The 17043-nt window shown below is 39.6% G+C and overlaps 1 protein-coding gene across 4 annotated transcripts in view; it reads left to right on the forward strand.

Annotated features, from left to right (window-relative positions):
* Nucleotides 1-17043, forward strand: part of slc26a4 (solute carrier family 26 member 4) — a 71608-nt gene that overhangs the window by 5401 nt on the left and 49164 nt on the right. The window contains exons 1-3 of one of the 4 annotated variants that reach the window (XM_073066330.1): nt 6156-6199; nt 7040-7223; nt 16586-16725. In XM_073066330.1, the coding sequence (XP_072922431.1) occupies nt 7087-7223; nt 16586-16725 (277 nt within the window). In that variant the 5' untranslated portion in view covers nt 6156-6199; nt 7040-7086. Of the gene's footprint in view, nt 1-6155; nt 6252-6608; nt 6909-7039; nt 7224-16585; nt 16726-17043 lie in introns of those variants that run through there. The other 3 variants (XM_073066331.1, XM_073066332.1, XM_073066333.1) reach the window with 3 other exon arrangements.

Here is a 17043-nt window from a genome sequence, read left to right on the forward strand (position 1 = left end):
TAATACAATCATTCCCACAATCCTGATTGAGAAGTTGCAGAACCTGGGCCTCTGTACCCCCCTCTGTAATTGGATCCTCGTCTTCCTAACCGGAAGACCACAATCTGTGTGGATTGGTGATAACATCTCCTCCTCACTGACACTCAACACTGGTGCAACTCGGGGTGTGTGCTTAGCCCATGCTCTATTCTCTATATAACCATGACTGTATGGCTAGGCATAGCTCAAATATCATCTATATATTTGCTGACAATACAACCATTGTTGGTAGAATGACAAGAGGGCGTACAGGAGTGAGATATGCCAACTAGTGGAGCGGTGCCGCAGCAACAACCTGGCACTCAACGTTGCACAAGGTGCAAAATCAGTTCATCCCCCGGAGAAGGAAGGATTCAAAGGGGGGAAAGGGGCCACAGTGGTTGACAAAGGAAGTCAGAGATGCATAGCATTAAAAAAAAGGAAATATGACAGAGCTAAGGTGAGTGGGAGGACAGATGATTGGGAAATTTTTAAGGAACAACAGAACTTAATTAAAAAGGCAATACGGGGAGAAAAAATGAGGTACGAACGCAAGCTAGCCAGGAATATAAAGGAGGATAGCAAAAGCTTTTTTAGGTATGTGAAGAGAAAGAAGATAGTTAAGAACAATGTTGGGCCCTTGAAGAATGAATTGGGTGAAATTGTAATGGGAAACAGAGAAATGGCAGAAGAATTTAATAAATACTTTAGATCTGTCTTCACTAGGGAAGACACAAGCAATCTCCCAGATGTATGGCTGGACCAAGGACATAGGGTAACAGAGGAAATGAAACAGATTGACATTAGGAAGGAAACGGTGATGAGTAGACTGATGGGACTGAAGGCTGACAAATCCCCAGGAGCAGATGGTCTGCATCCTAGGGTACTAAAGGAGGTGGCCCTGGAAATTGCGGATGCATTGGTAATCATTTCCCAATGTTCCTTAGATTCAGGATCAGTTCCTGAGGATTGAAGAATGGCTAATGTTATCCCACTTTTTAAGAAAGGAGGGAGGGAGAAAACAGAGAACTATCTTCCTGTCAGCCTAACATCAGTAGTGGGGAAGCTGCTAGAGTCCATTATTAAAGATGAAATAGTGGCATATCTAGATAGCAGTGATAGGATTGGGCCAAGCCAGCATGGATTTACCAAGGGCAAATCATGTTTGACTAATCTATTGTTTTTCGAGGATGTAACCAGGAAGTTAGACAAGGGAGATCCAGTGGATGTAGTGTACCTCGATTTTCAGAAGGCATTTGATAAGGTCCCACATAGGTGATTGGTGGGCAAAATCAGAGCTCATGGCATTGGGGGGAAGATATTGACATGGATAGAAAACTGGTTGGCAGATAGAAAGCAAAGGGTAACGGTGAATGGGTGTTTCTCGAAATGGCAGGTGGTGACTAGTGGGGTGCCACAGGGCTCAGTATTGGGACCACAGCTGTTTACGATTTACATCAACGATTTAGATGAAGGCATTTAGAATAACATCAGCAAGTTTGCTGATGATACTAAGCTGGGTGGCAGTGTGACATGTGATGAGGATGTTAGGAGAATTCAGGGTGACTTGGATAGGCTGAGTGAGTGGGCAGATACTTGGCAGATGGCGTTTAATGTGAATAAGTGTGAGGTTATCCACTTTGGGAGTAAGAACAGGAAGGCAGATTATTATCTGAACGGTGTAGAGTTAGGTAAGGGAGAAATACAAAGAGATCTAGGAGTCCTTGTTCATCAGTCACTGAAGGTGAATGAGCAAGTGCAGCAGGCAGTGAAGAAGGCTAATGGAATGTTGGCCTTTATTACAAAGGGAATTGAGTACAAGAGCAAGGAAATCCTTTTGCATTTGTACAGGGCCCTGGTGAGACCACACCTGGAGTATTGTGTACAGTTTTGGTCTCCAGGGTTAAGGAAGGACATCCTGGCTATAGAGGAAGTGCAGCGTAGATTCACGAGGTTAATTCCTGGGATGTCCGGACTGTCTTACGCAGAGAGGTTAGAGAGACTAGGCTTGTACACACTGGAATTAAGGAGATTGAGAGGGGATCTGATTGCAACATATAAGATTATTAAGGGATTGGACAAGATAGAGGCAGGAAATATGTTCCAGCTGCTGGGAGAGTCCAGTACCAGAGGGCATGGTTTGAGAATAAGGGGTAGGTCATTTAGGACAGAGTTAAGGAAAAACTTCTTCTCCCAGAGAGTTGTGGGGGTCGGGAATGCACTGCCTCAGAAGGCAGTGGAGGCCAATTCTCTGGATGCTTTCAAGAAGCAGCTAGATAGGTATCTTATGGATAGGGGAATCAAGGGATATGGGGACAAGGCAGGAACCGGGTATTGATAGTAGATGATCAGCCATGATCTCAGAATGGCGGTGCAGGCTCGAAGGGCCGAATGGTTTACTTCCGCACCTATTGTCTATTGTCAGTAAGATGAAAGAGCTGATTGTGGACTTCAGGAAAGGTAAGACAAAGGAACACACCCCAATCCTCATAGAGGGATCAGAAGTGGAGAGAGTGAGCAGCTTCAAGTTCCTGGGTGTCAAGATCTTTGAGGATATAACCTGGTCCCAACATATTGATACAGTTATAAAGAAGGCAAGACACTGGCTATACTTTATTAGGAGCTTGAAGAGATTTGGTATGTCAACAAACACACTCAAAAACTTCTATAGGTGTACCGTGGAGAGCATTCTGACAGGCTGCATCACTGTCTGGTATGGGGGGTGGCACAGGACCGAAAGAAGCAGCAGATGTTTGTAAATTTAGTCAGCTCCTTCTTGGGTACTAGCCTACAAACTACCCAGGAGATCTTCAAGGAGCAGTGTCTCAAAAAGGCAGCGTCTATTATTAAGGACCTCCTGCACCCAAGGCATGCCCTTTTCTCACTGTTACCATCAGGTAAGAGGTCTGAAGGCACACACTCAGCGATTCAGAAACAGCTTCTTCCCCTCTGCCATTCGATTCCTAAATGGACATTGAACCCTTGGACACTACCTCACTTTTTTAATGTATGATATTTATATTTTTGACACAATTTTTAATCTATTCAATATTCATATACTGTATAAAGTATACTGAATAAGATTTACTTATTTATTTATTATAATTTTTTCTTATATATTATGTATTGCATTGAACTACTGCTGCTAAGTTAACAAATTTCATGTCACATGCTGGTGATAATAAACCTGATCCTGATTCTTCTGCTTCTGACCTGTATTATTTTTTGCAATTTTGGTTTGCAAACTTTAGAAAGGGTTGTGATTGCACAAAGGAGGGAGCAGAGGAGATTCACCAGGACTGGAAGACTTCAGTCAGAAGGAGATTGCACAGGCTGGGGTTATATTACCTGGAAGGGAGAATACTGAAGGGTGACCTGATAGATAGGAAGATAGTAAACACTTTTCCCCCATAATGCAGATATCTGGCACAGGAGAACATGGGTATAAGGTGAGAGGTAGAAGGTGTAGAGTGAATTTTAGCGGAATTTTTCCCACCTGAAAAGTGGTTGGAATCTAGAATGCATTGCCTGAGGAAGTGGTGGAGACAGGTACAAGCACTTGAATTGCCAGAACAAAGACGGCAGACCATTGCAGCTACATGAGATTAGTATAGATAATTACAATGGCTGGCGTGAACATGATGGGTCTGTTCCCCTTCTTCGTAGAGTCTTCTTTCTAAGACTCTACAAAGAAGAGGAATGTAAAAATGCTTTTAAATATCTTAAGTATTGCATGGGCAATGTAATCGGTTTGAAAAATAGATAATTCCTCACAAATTCAGAAGTGTTGATGTCTGCCTAATGAATATTATGTTGATTGGATTTTCGCAAGTGATCTCATCTGTTAGACTTTTGAAAAAGGTTAAATATTCTAAATTAACTGCAAACTAGCTTGTTAAAAAAAGAAAGGAAAATGAAATGCTGTTTCATTGACTAGTGGAGTTGCTCAAGAACATGGGGCCATACTAACTGAACCACCATTAGAGGTGAGTGCTTCTAACAGTCAGAGACATCAAACTATGTAACCAGAAGTAAAATATCAGGAAAATAGACAGCAATAAAATAATCTTGTTTTGTTAGGGAATTAATATATTGAGGACTACTAAAAAAGCATGGTCATTTACACAAATCTGAAACTTTCCACAGCCAGATCCAATTAGCTCTTTTTAAAATGGTTTGTAGGGACCAGTATAATGAAATTAAAGATGTTTATTATTGCAATAACCAACATAAGATATAAACTGTCACAGCATCAGAGGTAACTAAAGTATATTCTGAAAGGCTGTTCCCTATGAGTCTTTTCCAGTCTGTCCTTCTGGGTTTATATGTTTTTATATATTTTTAATAATATATTTATATTTATAGTCTAGAAAGAGTAAGCTTAACTGGAGTCCTGCTATTTCTACGAGTTGAATGTAAATAATTTTCATTATTATCATCATCATCCAGTTTTATTTCAGAATTAGAATCAATATTAGGTTTAATATCATTGGCATGTGTCCTGAAATTTGTTGCCTTTTAAATTTTCTGCAGCCGAGAAATGCCAGTGTGTGCCCATTGAGAGTTTATGGCATCTCTTCATTAGAATCTGAGTCAGAACAAAAGCTCCAATTGTTCTGAGCTAATGAAGATGCTGAAAATTACTTTCTGAGCAGAGATTTTTGGAGAATGAAAACATAATAGCAATAACAGAAGAATTGTCACTGAACAGAAGAATGAAAGTTAATTTAACCATTGCTGATTGACAAAGGTTCCTGGAATGCAAAGCTGCAAAAGGTCACAGGGCCCCTTAAACTATACTCTGACACACAAGCACAGCAATTTTAAGACATCATCTTTAAAAGCAAGGCAGATTTATTGAAACAGCTCCCCCTAATGTTTGAATCAAAGTGGTCACAGAGGTATCTACATCCCTACATATAAAAATTTGCTGTTCAATTACTGCTAGTTTGGAAAGGCAGTCATGTCATTGTACAACAAAATCACTTAAAATGGAAATAGTTTCAATATGTTTCATAACAATGACCCAGTCAATATCCATCATGTAATTCATTAGAGTTATCTGAAATGTACCTCCTGCTAACAACTTAAATATTAATAGTGCTACATTTACATTGAAGAGTTGCTATTTTATGTTTTAAACCTACATAATTAAAAAAATCTATTTCCTATTTATAAGTTACTGCAACAACATGGTTTAATGGTGAAGGAAGCATTCCATGATACTTCACAAGAATTTTATTAAAAAATAAAGTGACTATACTTATAATTAGGCACAATACCAAGAACCCTGGTGTGACTGGCAGGCTTCAAAGAGAGGTAACTGTAGAGCTCGGAATTTTGGCAGCTGAAGGGATAGCCAACAATGAAGGAGTATTTAAAACTGGAAATATTCAGTCAGTCAGAATTGGAGGGCATCTTGAACACTTTGGAGGTATGAAAAGATTGAAGCACCTTGCTATCAGCATTGCAACAGCTGCGGGTTGAATTGTGAGTTAGGACAGGGTAGCATTGTTTTGGTGACCTCATGTTTGAAGGTACAATATGCCTATATTTTCTACCATTAATAACTTTAAGAAAAAATATGCAGATATGTAGTTGGAGTAGACCAGTAAGGAGAACATAGCCTTTACAGTATAATAATTTCTACTTCCAGCTGAAAAACTAGTTAATGTAGAGTGTCAGAATTGACATAGCATGGAAAGTCATTCAGCTCATCTCTTTGCCAGTTCAAAGCAATCCCACCAGTCCCACCCACTCTTTCCTGCAAACTTGTGCTTTACACAAATTCACAAATTCTGCGTCACTTTGGTTTTGTGCTCCATGCAGTTATGAATCCATGCGTCTTGTGTGTCTTACTAATCACGCTCTCAGTTTACCCTACCATTTTCAAACTTTGGATGCGTCTTTACTCATCCGCTCCCGCAGACCCTCTGATTACCTCTGTTCACTCTTCTCAGACCTGTTTAAATTTCTGCAGAGAGAAAAAAATAGCGTATAATCTGCATTGTTTGGAAGTAGCCGGGAGCGGTAGTTCTGAGAGAAGCTCTCCCAAACTAGAACAGACTGCTCTATGTGTGCAGTAAAAATAAAGTCCCGAATATGAAACATATAAACCAGAAGGAGACGCTGCCCTCGCAATAAAACCCTGCAGAAGACAAGTGCTCTCAAGATCACTGTGGTAAAAGATTTATTTTGAGCCTACGGTGATAGGAAAATTATCATCTGTATTGGTAATTTATAATATTGTGGTTTATAATTTTAAACTATTAGCAAGATTTGACTTCACACGGAACGTATTTCCGAAATTTTACCGCAACGTTACTTCAATATTTACCGAGGATTTTAATCAGTAACTACTTTCAGTTGTGTAGCCTCGGAGTAAATTGAATCAATAATCCTTATTTTTTTTTAAAGTGTGGATTTTTAAAAGTAATTTGTCCGGAGTAAAGTGGAAGTTAAAAAAGTTTAAGTGTTTTTTTTAACCAGGAAGCAGTCAGGGGAGTTTTAGTGTGACCACGTGCCCCCTTCACATGGCGGTAGTGGTGTGTGATGTTTCATTGTGTTTAGCCTTGAGTTTCTTTCACAAGAGTTTGAGATGCTCAGCGGGGTGGAAGTCTTCCTCATCCGCGGTGTTTATTCCAGCGAAGCCTCTGTTGGAACCGGGCTGTAAAAAATACCTGCTTTAATTCCGCCGATCTGCGGAGAATGCATTGCTCCACGTTTTTCTAGAAATCGTGGAATTTTAGATCTGTGTAGTTTGCGCTGGGAGCTGTTTATCCGGAAGTGCTGCTCTCCAACCCTCTGGAGAGACGGTCGCCACCAATTCTTCCTCTGTGGTAGAATTAAATCCAGCAGCACGTGAATAGTTATATACCTACTAAGCCTGGGTAACTTTTACTAAGAACTTCAAGACTGGACGTTAAAGCTGCCGTTGAATCGCTGCAGTCGAGCGGAATGTATTCAAAGGCACCACCCCTTGCACGTTAATATTCTGTAATCGAAGCTCATTCTTTTTCAGTATCCAGCCACCTATTCGCGGAGCAGGAAAGTCTTGGAGGCACCGAAATGCCGGCACAAGAAAATGTCACTGGCAACTATTTTGTGGCCCGTTCAGTTTATTCGGAAAATAGTTTTCTAGAGGAAAATGAAAGAAAGGAAAAAGTCCCTAAAACTATACGTGACCGGCTGACCAAGGGATGCAGGTGAGTTAAAAGTTTTCCGGGTTCCGAGATTTTCAGCAAGTTATTGGCTACTATAGTGTAATTTAACGAGCTCTTACAGTTTTAACTTTGCCTGCATTTACAAAAACTACTGATGCCGGTGATTTCTTTAGATGTCAAACCAAAAAGGAGAAAGACTTTAGGGTGATCTCAACAGAGGGGTGGTTCGGAAGCGGGGAAAACTGCACGGCGCAAATCCTGAATCCACGATTACAGAACGAGAAGCTCATGTGGTTTTAGGTTGTGCCGCGACAGATTAGCACAGGACAGTCAGGGCAGCAATGGGGATAAATCTAGACTAGATAGAAGGGTCTGGAGTCATCACCCTATATATTAAAAAAGGGCCAAAGCAAGGAAGCAAGTTATTATTCCATGTAAATTTTACTAATAATCTGGTAGTATTTTTGTAGTGAAATAACATTTTACCTATGCAATGACATTTGCCTTTACATTTTAGCTTAATTTTCCCACCCTTTGTATATTTAATTATGTGTATATGTGTACACTCTAATCTGACTTCCTAAATTCTTATTCCCATTTTGAATACTTCTGAGTATTTCCTGTTTTCAACTTGGTTCTCTGTTGGCAACTTAATTATTATCACAAGGCTTTCTGCTTGTTCATTTTAATCTCCATCTTTAGACATTAAAAAGTTTTTTTGCCAAGAATATGCCATTCAGTCCAACAAAGCTGGCCAAATTCCTATTCACACAGTGTGTTGAAATAACTATTGAGTTTAGATTTGAAAGTCTCTAAGCTACGTCTCTCAACTACACAACTAGGTAGTTTGTTCAATGCCTCCACTACTTGCTGCGTAAAGAAGTGCTTCCTGATGTTAGTCTGAAATCTCCCTTGAACCAGTCTCCACCTAAGGCCCTGTGTCCTTGTTGATTGATTGATTTGGAAGTAGCAGCTTCCACTTAATCCACCGTAATTATACCCTTAATGATTTTGAACACTTCTGTCATGTCTCCTCTCATTCTACATCTACTTAAGTTAAAGAAATTTAATTCTTTCAATCTTTCTTCATATCTCATACCCCGCAGATCTGGTATGAGCCTGGTCATCCTTCTCTGTGCTCTCTCCAGTGCCTTCACATCCCTCACTAAATCTGGAGACCAAAGTTGTACACAGAACTCAACGTGTAGCCTCACAAGCACATCATGCAGCTTAAGGAGAACGTCTCTGGACTTGAACTCCACTGAGCGCATTATGTAGCCCAACAATCTATTAGCCTTCCTGATCGCTTCTGTGCATTGTCTAGATATTGATAGTGATGAGTCTACCAGGATGCTCAAATCCTTCTCAGACAGTGCACGTTCTAACTCAAGATCCCCCACTGTATATTCATGTCTAATATTTCTACTTTCTATATGTAATACTTTACATTTACTTAGATTAATCAGCCCACCTCTGGATTTTGTTTAAATCTAACTATTGATTCTGCTACCTGAATGTCATCTGCCCATCCTCTTAATTTTGTCATCTGCAAAGTTTACTAGTATATTTGTTATGTGCTTATCCAAATCATTGTACCGGTAAATTATAAACAGCAGTGGTCCTAAAACTGTTCCCTGTGGAACCCCACTTTTAACAACTTCTAGGTATGAAAATTATCCTCTCACCATAATTCATTGTTTCTTTTTTTTTAAGTCATTTGTGCACCCATTCGCATACCTCACCCTTAATCCCTACCTCCTGTAATTTGATTATTAATCTCTTGTGGGGTACCTTGCCAAAATCCTTCTGAAAGTCCAAGCAAATCATATCAACTGCTCTATTGCTTTCATAAATTTTAGTGCCACTTCATTGAACTCCAGCATATTAGTAAAATAAGTTCCCTTTTTGGAACCTATGCTGTCTTTTTATTAACATCCCTGTTCTTATGAGCTGTGTTTCCATCTCATTCTTTAATAATGTTTCCATTATCTTGCCTACAATACACATTAAGCTTACTGGTCTATAGTTACCAGGGTCAGTGTGGTCACCCTTCTTGTATACTGGGCCAACATTAGCCTAGTCAGAGAGCTCTTGTTTTGAATGCTCTTTCTTTCCCCACCCCCTCCCCTTGTGATCAGGTCTGCACCAGAACACTCTTCTCCTGGCAGTGTTTGATGCCAGCCCACCTTGGCTAGATCCCCTTTTAACTTGTTGAACTTAACTTTCCTCGTGATGGTTGTTCTTACTTTGGATTATCCATTGTATGCCTCTGTTACCAAATGTGTTGCAGGCAAGCCATGCTGCATATTCTCCTCTTCGTCCCCCAGATCAGGCACTGTTTCCTGCTTCAGGACAGGAGATCTGAATGAGAGTTGTCTGTAGCTTGCCTTGTCAGCTCCTTCTGCGTGTTGCTAGCAGATCCACTCAGGACGTAACGTGTTCATCTTGATTGTTGGCTTGTTATGATGAGGTGATGTGTCCTCAAAAGTTTAGTGTAATGGACAGCATGTGGACCTCAAGCATATTGATGTGAGAATCATACAAGAATATTTGCCTCTGCTATTTCCAGAACTAGGCTCTGATGGATGAAACCTTCATCTGTATATAGTTCTCTGGGTCTCATTTTGATCTCAGTTTTGCTTAAATGATTGAAAACTCCCAGTTTAAGCCAATATGTGGCACATATGTGGATATGTACTTTTGAACTACTCTACGGTAAATGCAATATTGAATTTTCCCCCTGCAGAGGATTGATCATTTCTCAGTCAAGGTAGATTTGTGGTGAAAAGGGTAAGTGTTTCCCAAAGGGGAGAAAGAGACCTCCAGCCCCCTGCCCTGATCCTGAGCATCTCACCTGAAAAAGGAGTTGATGTGTCAACCTAGTACAGTATATGACATTGAGGTTTGACATAGATGGCATTAGGATGGGTGTTAGCCTTGATGTAGGTTGTTCATAGTAAAACCTGTTTCATTTTGAGGTGACCCCAGTGGTGACATGGTAGCTCAGAAATATTGCAAAGTAAATTTTATTATCAAAATGCTTACGTCACCATTTACAACCCTGAGATTTGTTTCCCTGCAGGCACAGAGTAAATCTGTAGAATAGTAACTATAACAGGATCAGTGAAATATCAACTAGAGAGCAGATGAAAACAAACTGAGCAAATGCATATATAAGTAAATAGCAATAAATCATGAGATAAGAGTCCTTAAGGTGAGATCATTGGTTGTGGGAACATCTCAATGGATGGGCAAGTGAGTGTAGCTGTCCTTTTTGATCAAGAGCCCGCTGGTTGTGGGGTATTTGTTTCCCGGGTGATAGATTGGCAGTACTCTTGGGTACCATTAATAACAGGACTGCTAATGATCTTGCAAGTGGAATCTCAGGTGACGGTGGAATCATTTAGAACAAAAATATTTCCTCCTTGACAGGATCATCTTGCACACTGATATTCCAAAGGATAGTATTCATAGTCGGCAAAGTACTGTGGGCTTTAAGCAATAAACTGCAGAAATAAGTTGGAAGAAAGGAGGGAAAACCCTGCAGTTTTCCCCAGCCATGTCTAAGCTTTTTGTACGTTGGGGGGTGGGGGGGGGGGATGTGTCTCTATATGGAGAACACACATGCATTCAATGTTAGATAGAAGACATTGTTGTAATTATTTTTGATAGCTTAACTATGTGGCTGGGCAAGTAAAAGAAAAAGGCTAGGGTCTGTATATTGTTATTGAAGGATAACTGTCTGAAAAAGCTTTGAAGAAAAGATAAGCAAGTAAGAACTTCATTGTAGATTTTTATTTATTCTTTATACATGGATTCTGAATGTTTCTGCAACACCACAATTTAACATCCGTTCCTCATTGCTCCTGAGATAGTGAGGAGCTACACATTGAACCTTCTAAATTTCATAGCTAAAGTATGGTGCTATTGGGTCGAGGGTTTCAGGATTTGGCCTCACTGATAATGAAGTCACTGCCACTCAGGGGTTCCCAACCTGGAGACCCCTCAGTTAATGGTAGGGGTCCATGGCATAAAAAAGATTGGGACCACTACCGCTGGTTGTATTTCCAATTTAGAGCTGATGTGTGACATTGGTGGGTGAGCTGCAGATGTAATTTCCAAGCTTGTTGCTCTGTGCATCTGATGTAGGGACTTAACCTGAAATGTCACCATCCCTTTGCCTGTAGATTCTGTCTGACCCACTGATTTCTTCTGGAGAAATGTTTCCTACACCCCCCACCCCAACTGTTGTGTTGGAGGGTGTATATTACACTGCACCATGGTCAGTGAATATGTTTTCTGTCACTATGATGGGGAATAGATCTTCAATATAGCTGAAGATGGTCAGGCCTAGAGCATTACCCTGAAGATAGCCTGCACTACTGTACTGAGGCAAAATAATTGCCATTCAATTACCATACGGACTTTAGAAGAATGGAGGAGGGGGTTGGTGGAACTATATTGAAAGGCCTAGATAGAATGTATTTGGAAAGAATGTTTCCTATAGTGGGAGAGTCTAGGACTAGAGGGCACTACCTCAGAGTACAAGGCTATCCCTTTAGAATGGAGATGAGGAATTTCTTTGGCCAGAAGGTGGTGAATCGTTTGAATTCCTTGTCACAGGTAGCTGTTGAAGCCAAGTCATTGGGCATATTTAAAGTGGAGGCTGTTAGATTCTTGATTAGTAAGGACTTCAAAGGTTATGGGAGAAGGCAGGAGAATGGGGTTGAGAGGGATGATAATATTCAGACTTGCCGAGCTGAATGGCCTAATTCTTCTCCTGTGTTTTGTATTCTTATAATAGTCTTCCTTTGCATAGGGTGTGACTCCATCTATTGATTCCCACAATTACTAATTTTGCTAAGGCACTTGTCTGTTCACTCAGTTTCAAAGTCAATTCCTCTCAACCTTGAATAAAGGCAGAACTTGGAAAAAGTGAGTAAACAAGTTTATTTTTAAGATGGGAGAAGGGTGGAGAGAATAAAGAGAAAATTTTTGATAGGTTGCAGACCAAGATTGTACTCGTGACACATGTTGATGATATCTGGGAGAAGGTGATGTGTGTGTGTTTTTAATTATAGTTTATTTGTCTGGAGGCATACGAGTATAGGCAACAGAGGGAAAGAAAAGTTAGAACTGAGATTCAAAACAGTTCTTGCTCAAAATCTGAAATAACAGGGAATGCTGGAAATAACAGGAATGCTGGGGGCATGGGGGTGCACGGTGAGCAGACAGGTGAGGGCAATAACGCAGATACCAGTTTCCAGGCAGCTTCTGCAGAGGAAGAAACGGTTAACACGTTGATGATCATTCATTAGAACTGGAAGAGTGAGAAAGCAAGCATGTTTTGAGTTCCAAAGATTGGGTGGGGTGGACAGAACGAAGGGAATGTGTTTGAGATGGCGTCAACAGCATGGAGTTGATGTTGATCCAATGGAAGGCGTCATCAATTCACTCCATGTCTCCGGCTCTTTGCCAGTTAAAACACACTTGTTTTCTTGTTTTCCCAGATCTGATGACAAATCATTGACCTTGTTTCTCTCTCCACATGTGCTGCCTGACTTGCAGAGAAGCTGCAGCATTTTCTGTTTTCAAATTGGGTTTCCAGCTTGGGTTTTTCTGTGCTGTTCTCCCTGCATTTACTTACTTTTGACTATGATTCGATACGTGTGATGAGTCCTGGAAATTGTTGACTCTGATGGAACCCAAACAAAAATCCAGTGTCTCTATGACTGGTGAAACCTTTTATTAAATGCAGAGCTTTTGAAAATAACATTGTCAAGAGCTTTGTGTTTGTAATTAGAGAGTATCTGAGAAGATAACATTCATGAGATTGGTACATGAATTAGGGGTCATGGGATTGTAGATATCTAGACTTTTAAACTTGTTCTGAAACACTAAGACATGATCTTTTACCTTAACAGCAATCATGTTCTTTATCTCCTATGCCTTCATTTCCTTGGAAGCCTTTTTGATATATCTCCAGTGAAAACACTCAATAATTGTGCATTCATGTGCTTCCGGTGTGGAGAGTTTCAAAGCATCACTAGTTGTGAATGCAAAAGAAACCTTTTGACAACTTAACCATTTGGCTAAATCTTATTATGGGACTAACACCAAATTCTATATTTCCGCAGAATCTTCACAATGTTTGTTTCAATGAATCTACATCATATTTTTCTAAGCTTTAGGTATTCAAAGCTGTGTAGGAGAAATTAAATAAACTATCTCAAACCAAGAACTAGTTTAGTATGCCTTTCTTGCATTCTCTCTGAAGTAGGCAAAAATTTATGCCCCGTTTTAATAATAAAAAAAATCCCTCCCCCTCCTCTCTTAGTCTTTTCATCGCTTCGGCTTCTTACTTTTTCACACCTGCCTATTATCTCCCCCTGGTGCCTCTCCTTCCATTTCTGCTATGATCCGCTCTCTTCTCCTATCAGATTCCTTCCTCTCCAGCCCTTTACCTTTCCTACCCACCTGGCTTCACCAAACATCTTTTAACTATACTCCTTCTTCCACTCCCTTCCCCCCCCCTCTCCACCCAGCCTTTTTATTGTGGCATTTTCTTCCTTCGTCCCAGTCCTGAAGAAGGGTCTTGGCTTGAAACATTGATGTTTATTCATTTCCATTGATACTGCCTGGCCTGTTGAGTTCCTCCAGCACATTGTTGCTTTGGATATCCAGCAGCATCAGAATTACTCATGTTTATATTCTCCTTTATTCAGGAGGCTAAATACTGTATGTAAAGTATCCCAGCAAATCTCCATTTAATTGTAATGTAATTTCTTATAACATCCAATTCTATTGCATTTCATCTTTATGACTTGTGCTGCATATTTTCTTTCCTTGAATTGTTTACAAAGAAATTCAAGGTCCTTTGAATGCAAACCCTTTCCAGATTATTGACATTTGAAAATATTCTCCTTTACAAGTTGTCGTATCATATTTAATAACCACACTTTTCCACATTCTATTCCTTTTTTTGTCATTTCTAGTAATTCAGTTGAGTTATTCATTGTAGCCTCTGTTCGCTTTGTAACCTGCTTTCCCACCTAGCTTAGTTACACAAGACAGCTTTGAGTCCCCATCTCAAAGATGTCGTAGGTTGCCAAAACCCCAAGCACAGATTCTTGCAGAGAAAATGTAGCCTGCAAAGACCAGCTTCTGCCTGTTTTTTCTGTCTGTTAACCAATTCTAACACCATATTTGCAGAATCCCATGACCCTGATGTTGTGTAATAGTCATCTTCTGAGTACTTTCTGAGAATCCAAATCACCAATTCCATGAATTCTCTCCTACCACACAGCTTAGTAAAATGTAAAAATGTTCACAAAAAAGCAATTTCTCTTCCTTGTATTGCACTCTGCCAATAATTATTTTATGTATTTCATATTTCCAGTATCTGCAGTTTTATTTTGATCTTCAGTGTTTTTGTGAACTCTGTTCATCTTTCCTTCAGTAGATTCTTGTGTTTATCTCCCTACAACTAATGTCAGTCTAATGTGTTTTTTTTTGTTTCTTCTCTTCTTCTGTCTTTCTCCCTCCTGACTTTGTTAAATAGTCACCTCAGATTTGCTACCTTCCATTCAGTCTGTAGCTGGCCAGTGGTGTGGTGGCATATGCACCAGACTTTGAGGCGAGTATTCCCAGGTTCAAATCCAGCCGGCTTCTTGCACGCTTCCTATCTGTACTGAGTTGAATGTCGAGCTAGCAACTCAGCCTCATTTAAAAAAAAAGAAATGCTAAAGGAACAGCAAAGTTGGCACCCCATGCACCACAAGACGTGGAGAGGAACAATGATTGAGTCTATGCTGAGTAAAATCCAGAGAATTTCTGGGAACTTGTTGCTTAACCCCTTAATCATCCTAGTATCATTTTTTTCCCTACTGCCAGTTTTTAATTTCTCTTTGTCACTGAGCTTTGGATTCACTTATTTTAAATATTTTTCATGCTTTCTACCATGAAATGTGGAGAGAATTCTGAAGTGAATATTACTCTAATCTTTCCTATCTGTTTGCAAGGGACACATGTATGTTTTCACTGTTTGCTTTCTTGTATATAATCTTCATATTTTTGATAGCTTATTTTCTTTGTTTTCTGTGTCAGCATTCTTTACCAAGTCCTAAAATATTTCCAATCATGAAGCTTAAACTTCTTTCTTTAATGCTATCTTTAAAACCAATTTGTTTTTAAACTAAAACTGGACCATTTTTACCATGTTCTTATCCCTTCAAGGGAACAAATGCTCATTGCAAATTATGAATCAAGGATTTAAGCAAACTATATTGTCAATTTTGTTTTGGGATCTGTGCAACTTTTATGAAGATGGTCACGGGTCATCTTTTTAAACAGCTGTAGTTCTTTGAAAAGCTATTGCTGGGTCTGAATTCTCCAATGACAAAGAAACAGTAATATATTTCCAAGTCGGCATGTTGTGCAACTTGGACTGAAACCTGTAGTTAGTGGTGTTCCCTTGTACCTGCTGCCTTTGTCCTCCTGGGTCAAGGTTGTGGTGTTGGAAAATAGTACCTGAAGAGCAGTTCCTAGCAAATGCAGTGGTGTCTTTTGTAGATGGTTTGCGTTCAGCCGTGGTACTGAGAGCAGAGGAGGTGTATTTTTATGGTGGTGAATCATGTACCAATTTAGCAGGCTGCTTTGTCCTGTTTAGTATAGTCCGTTTGGAAAGCGAGCAGGGTATAACTAGGTAACTTTTCTTGATTGTCAAGTAGATGCCTGTGTTGTAAATGGGTTAGAGGCACAGGTAGTTTTGGAGTGCAGTCGTGAGTACTGCCTTGTTTCTTAGCCCTTTCTTGGTCCAGTGCTTAGTAGTGGATTGAATCAAGTTGACTGAAGAGAGACTCCTGTAATGGTGAGAATCTTGGGAGGAAGCTAGGGTGATTTATCAAATCACTACTGTTAACTTAATAATGTGAATGCTTCCTCGTTGTCCTTACTCTTCAGTGAGCCATCTTGATGTTGAAGTGTCCAGGAGCCTCCTCCCAGTACCAGATAAAGATGCCAATTTCTGAGCTTATGGATTGATTGCAGGTCCATTTGTTGTATTAGAAATGGTAAATTTAATCGAGTGGAAGAACATAAATTCAGAGTAGGAAATGAACTATAATGAAAAATGTTTGTACTGAGATCTTTCGGTTGCTGCTAACTTGAATCAGAAAAAAACTAAAGAGGTAAAGTTTGTTTTTCTATTGTTTCCTGAACTCCATAATGTAGGTGTTTTTAGTGGTTGCTGTGTATACATTTGGATTGTTTTGGCTTGTGTTACAAAAAGCACTCATGAATTGATAAAAGCTGAGATTGGCAGTCATAAATTGAAATGTTACTTTTGGTTCTTTCATGTATTTCAGCAGATTATATTTGTGATATTTGTGATTTTTATACTCCAGTTGCTCAGCTAAAAAGGTTCTGGGTATTATTAAAGCTATGCTTCCTATACTGGATTGGTTGCCCAAGTACAGACTGAGGCAATATCTACCTGGAGACATTATTTCTGGACTGAGCACTGGCCTGATTGCAACATTACAAGGTAAGTTTATTTTCAAAGTACCACCTTTGAACTTTTAATCATTTTGATTTAGGCATTTTTGTATTATTAGTAGCTCTGTTATCTACACGTGTGTAACTTCATCAATTATCAGTTCATTTAACTAACAGTGGTCTATTTCTCCTTTTCACTATTGAATCATTAATAATTTAAAATTTATGAACTAATTATTTATTTATATTACATGACATTCTTAAGTGTACTTAGTGGTGTTATGATATGATGCCTCCATCAAAATTTATATATTTGAAGCAAAAGAATCTATTTTTTACCCATTTACATGCATCTAAATAGATCCTT

This window comes from Hemitrygon akajei, chromosome 14 (genome assembly GCF_048418815.1).
Source record: "Hemitrygon akajei chromosome 14, sHemAka1.3, whole genome shotgun sequence".
Lineage (NCBI taxonomy): Eukaryota > Metazoa > Chordata > Chondrichthyes > Myliobatiformes > Dasyatidae > Hemitrygon > Hemitrygon akajei.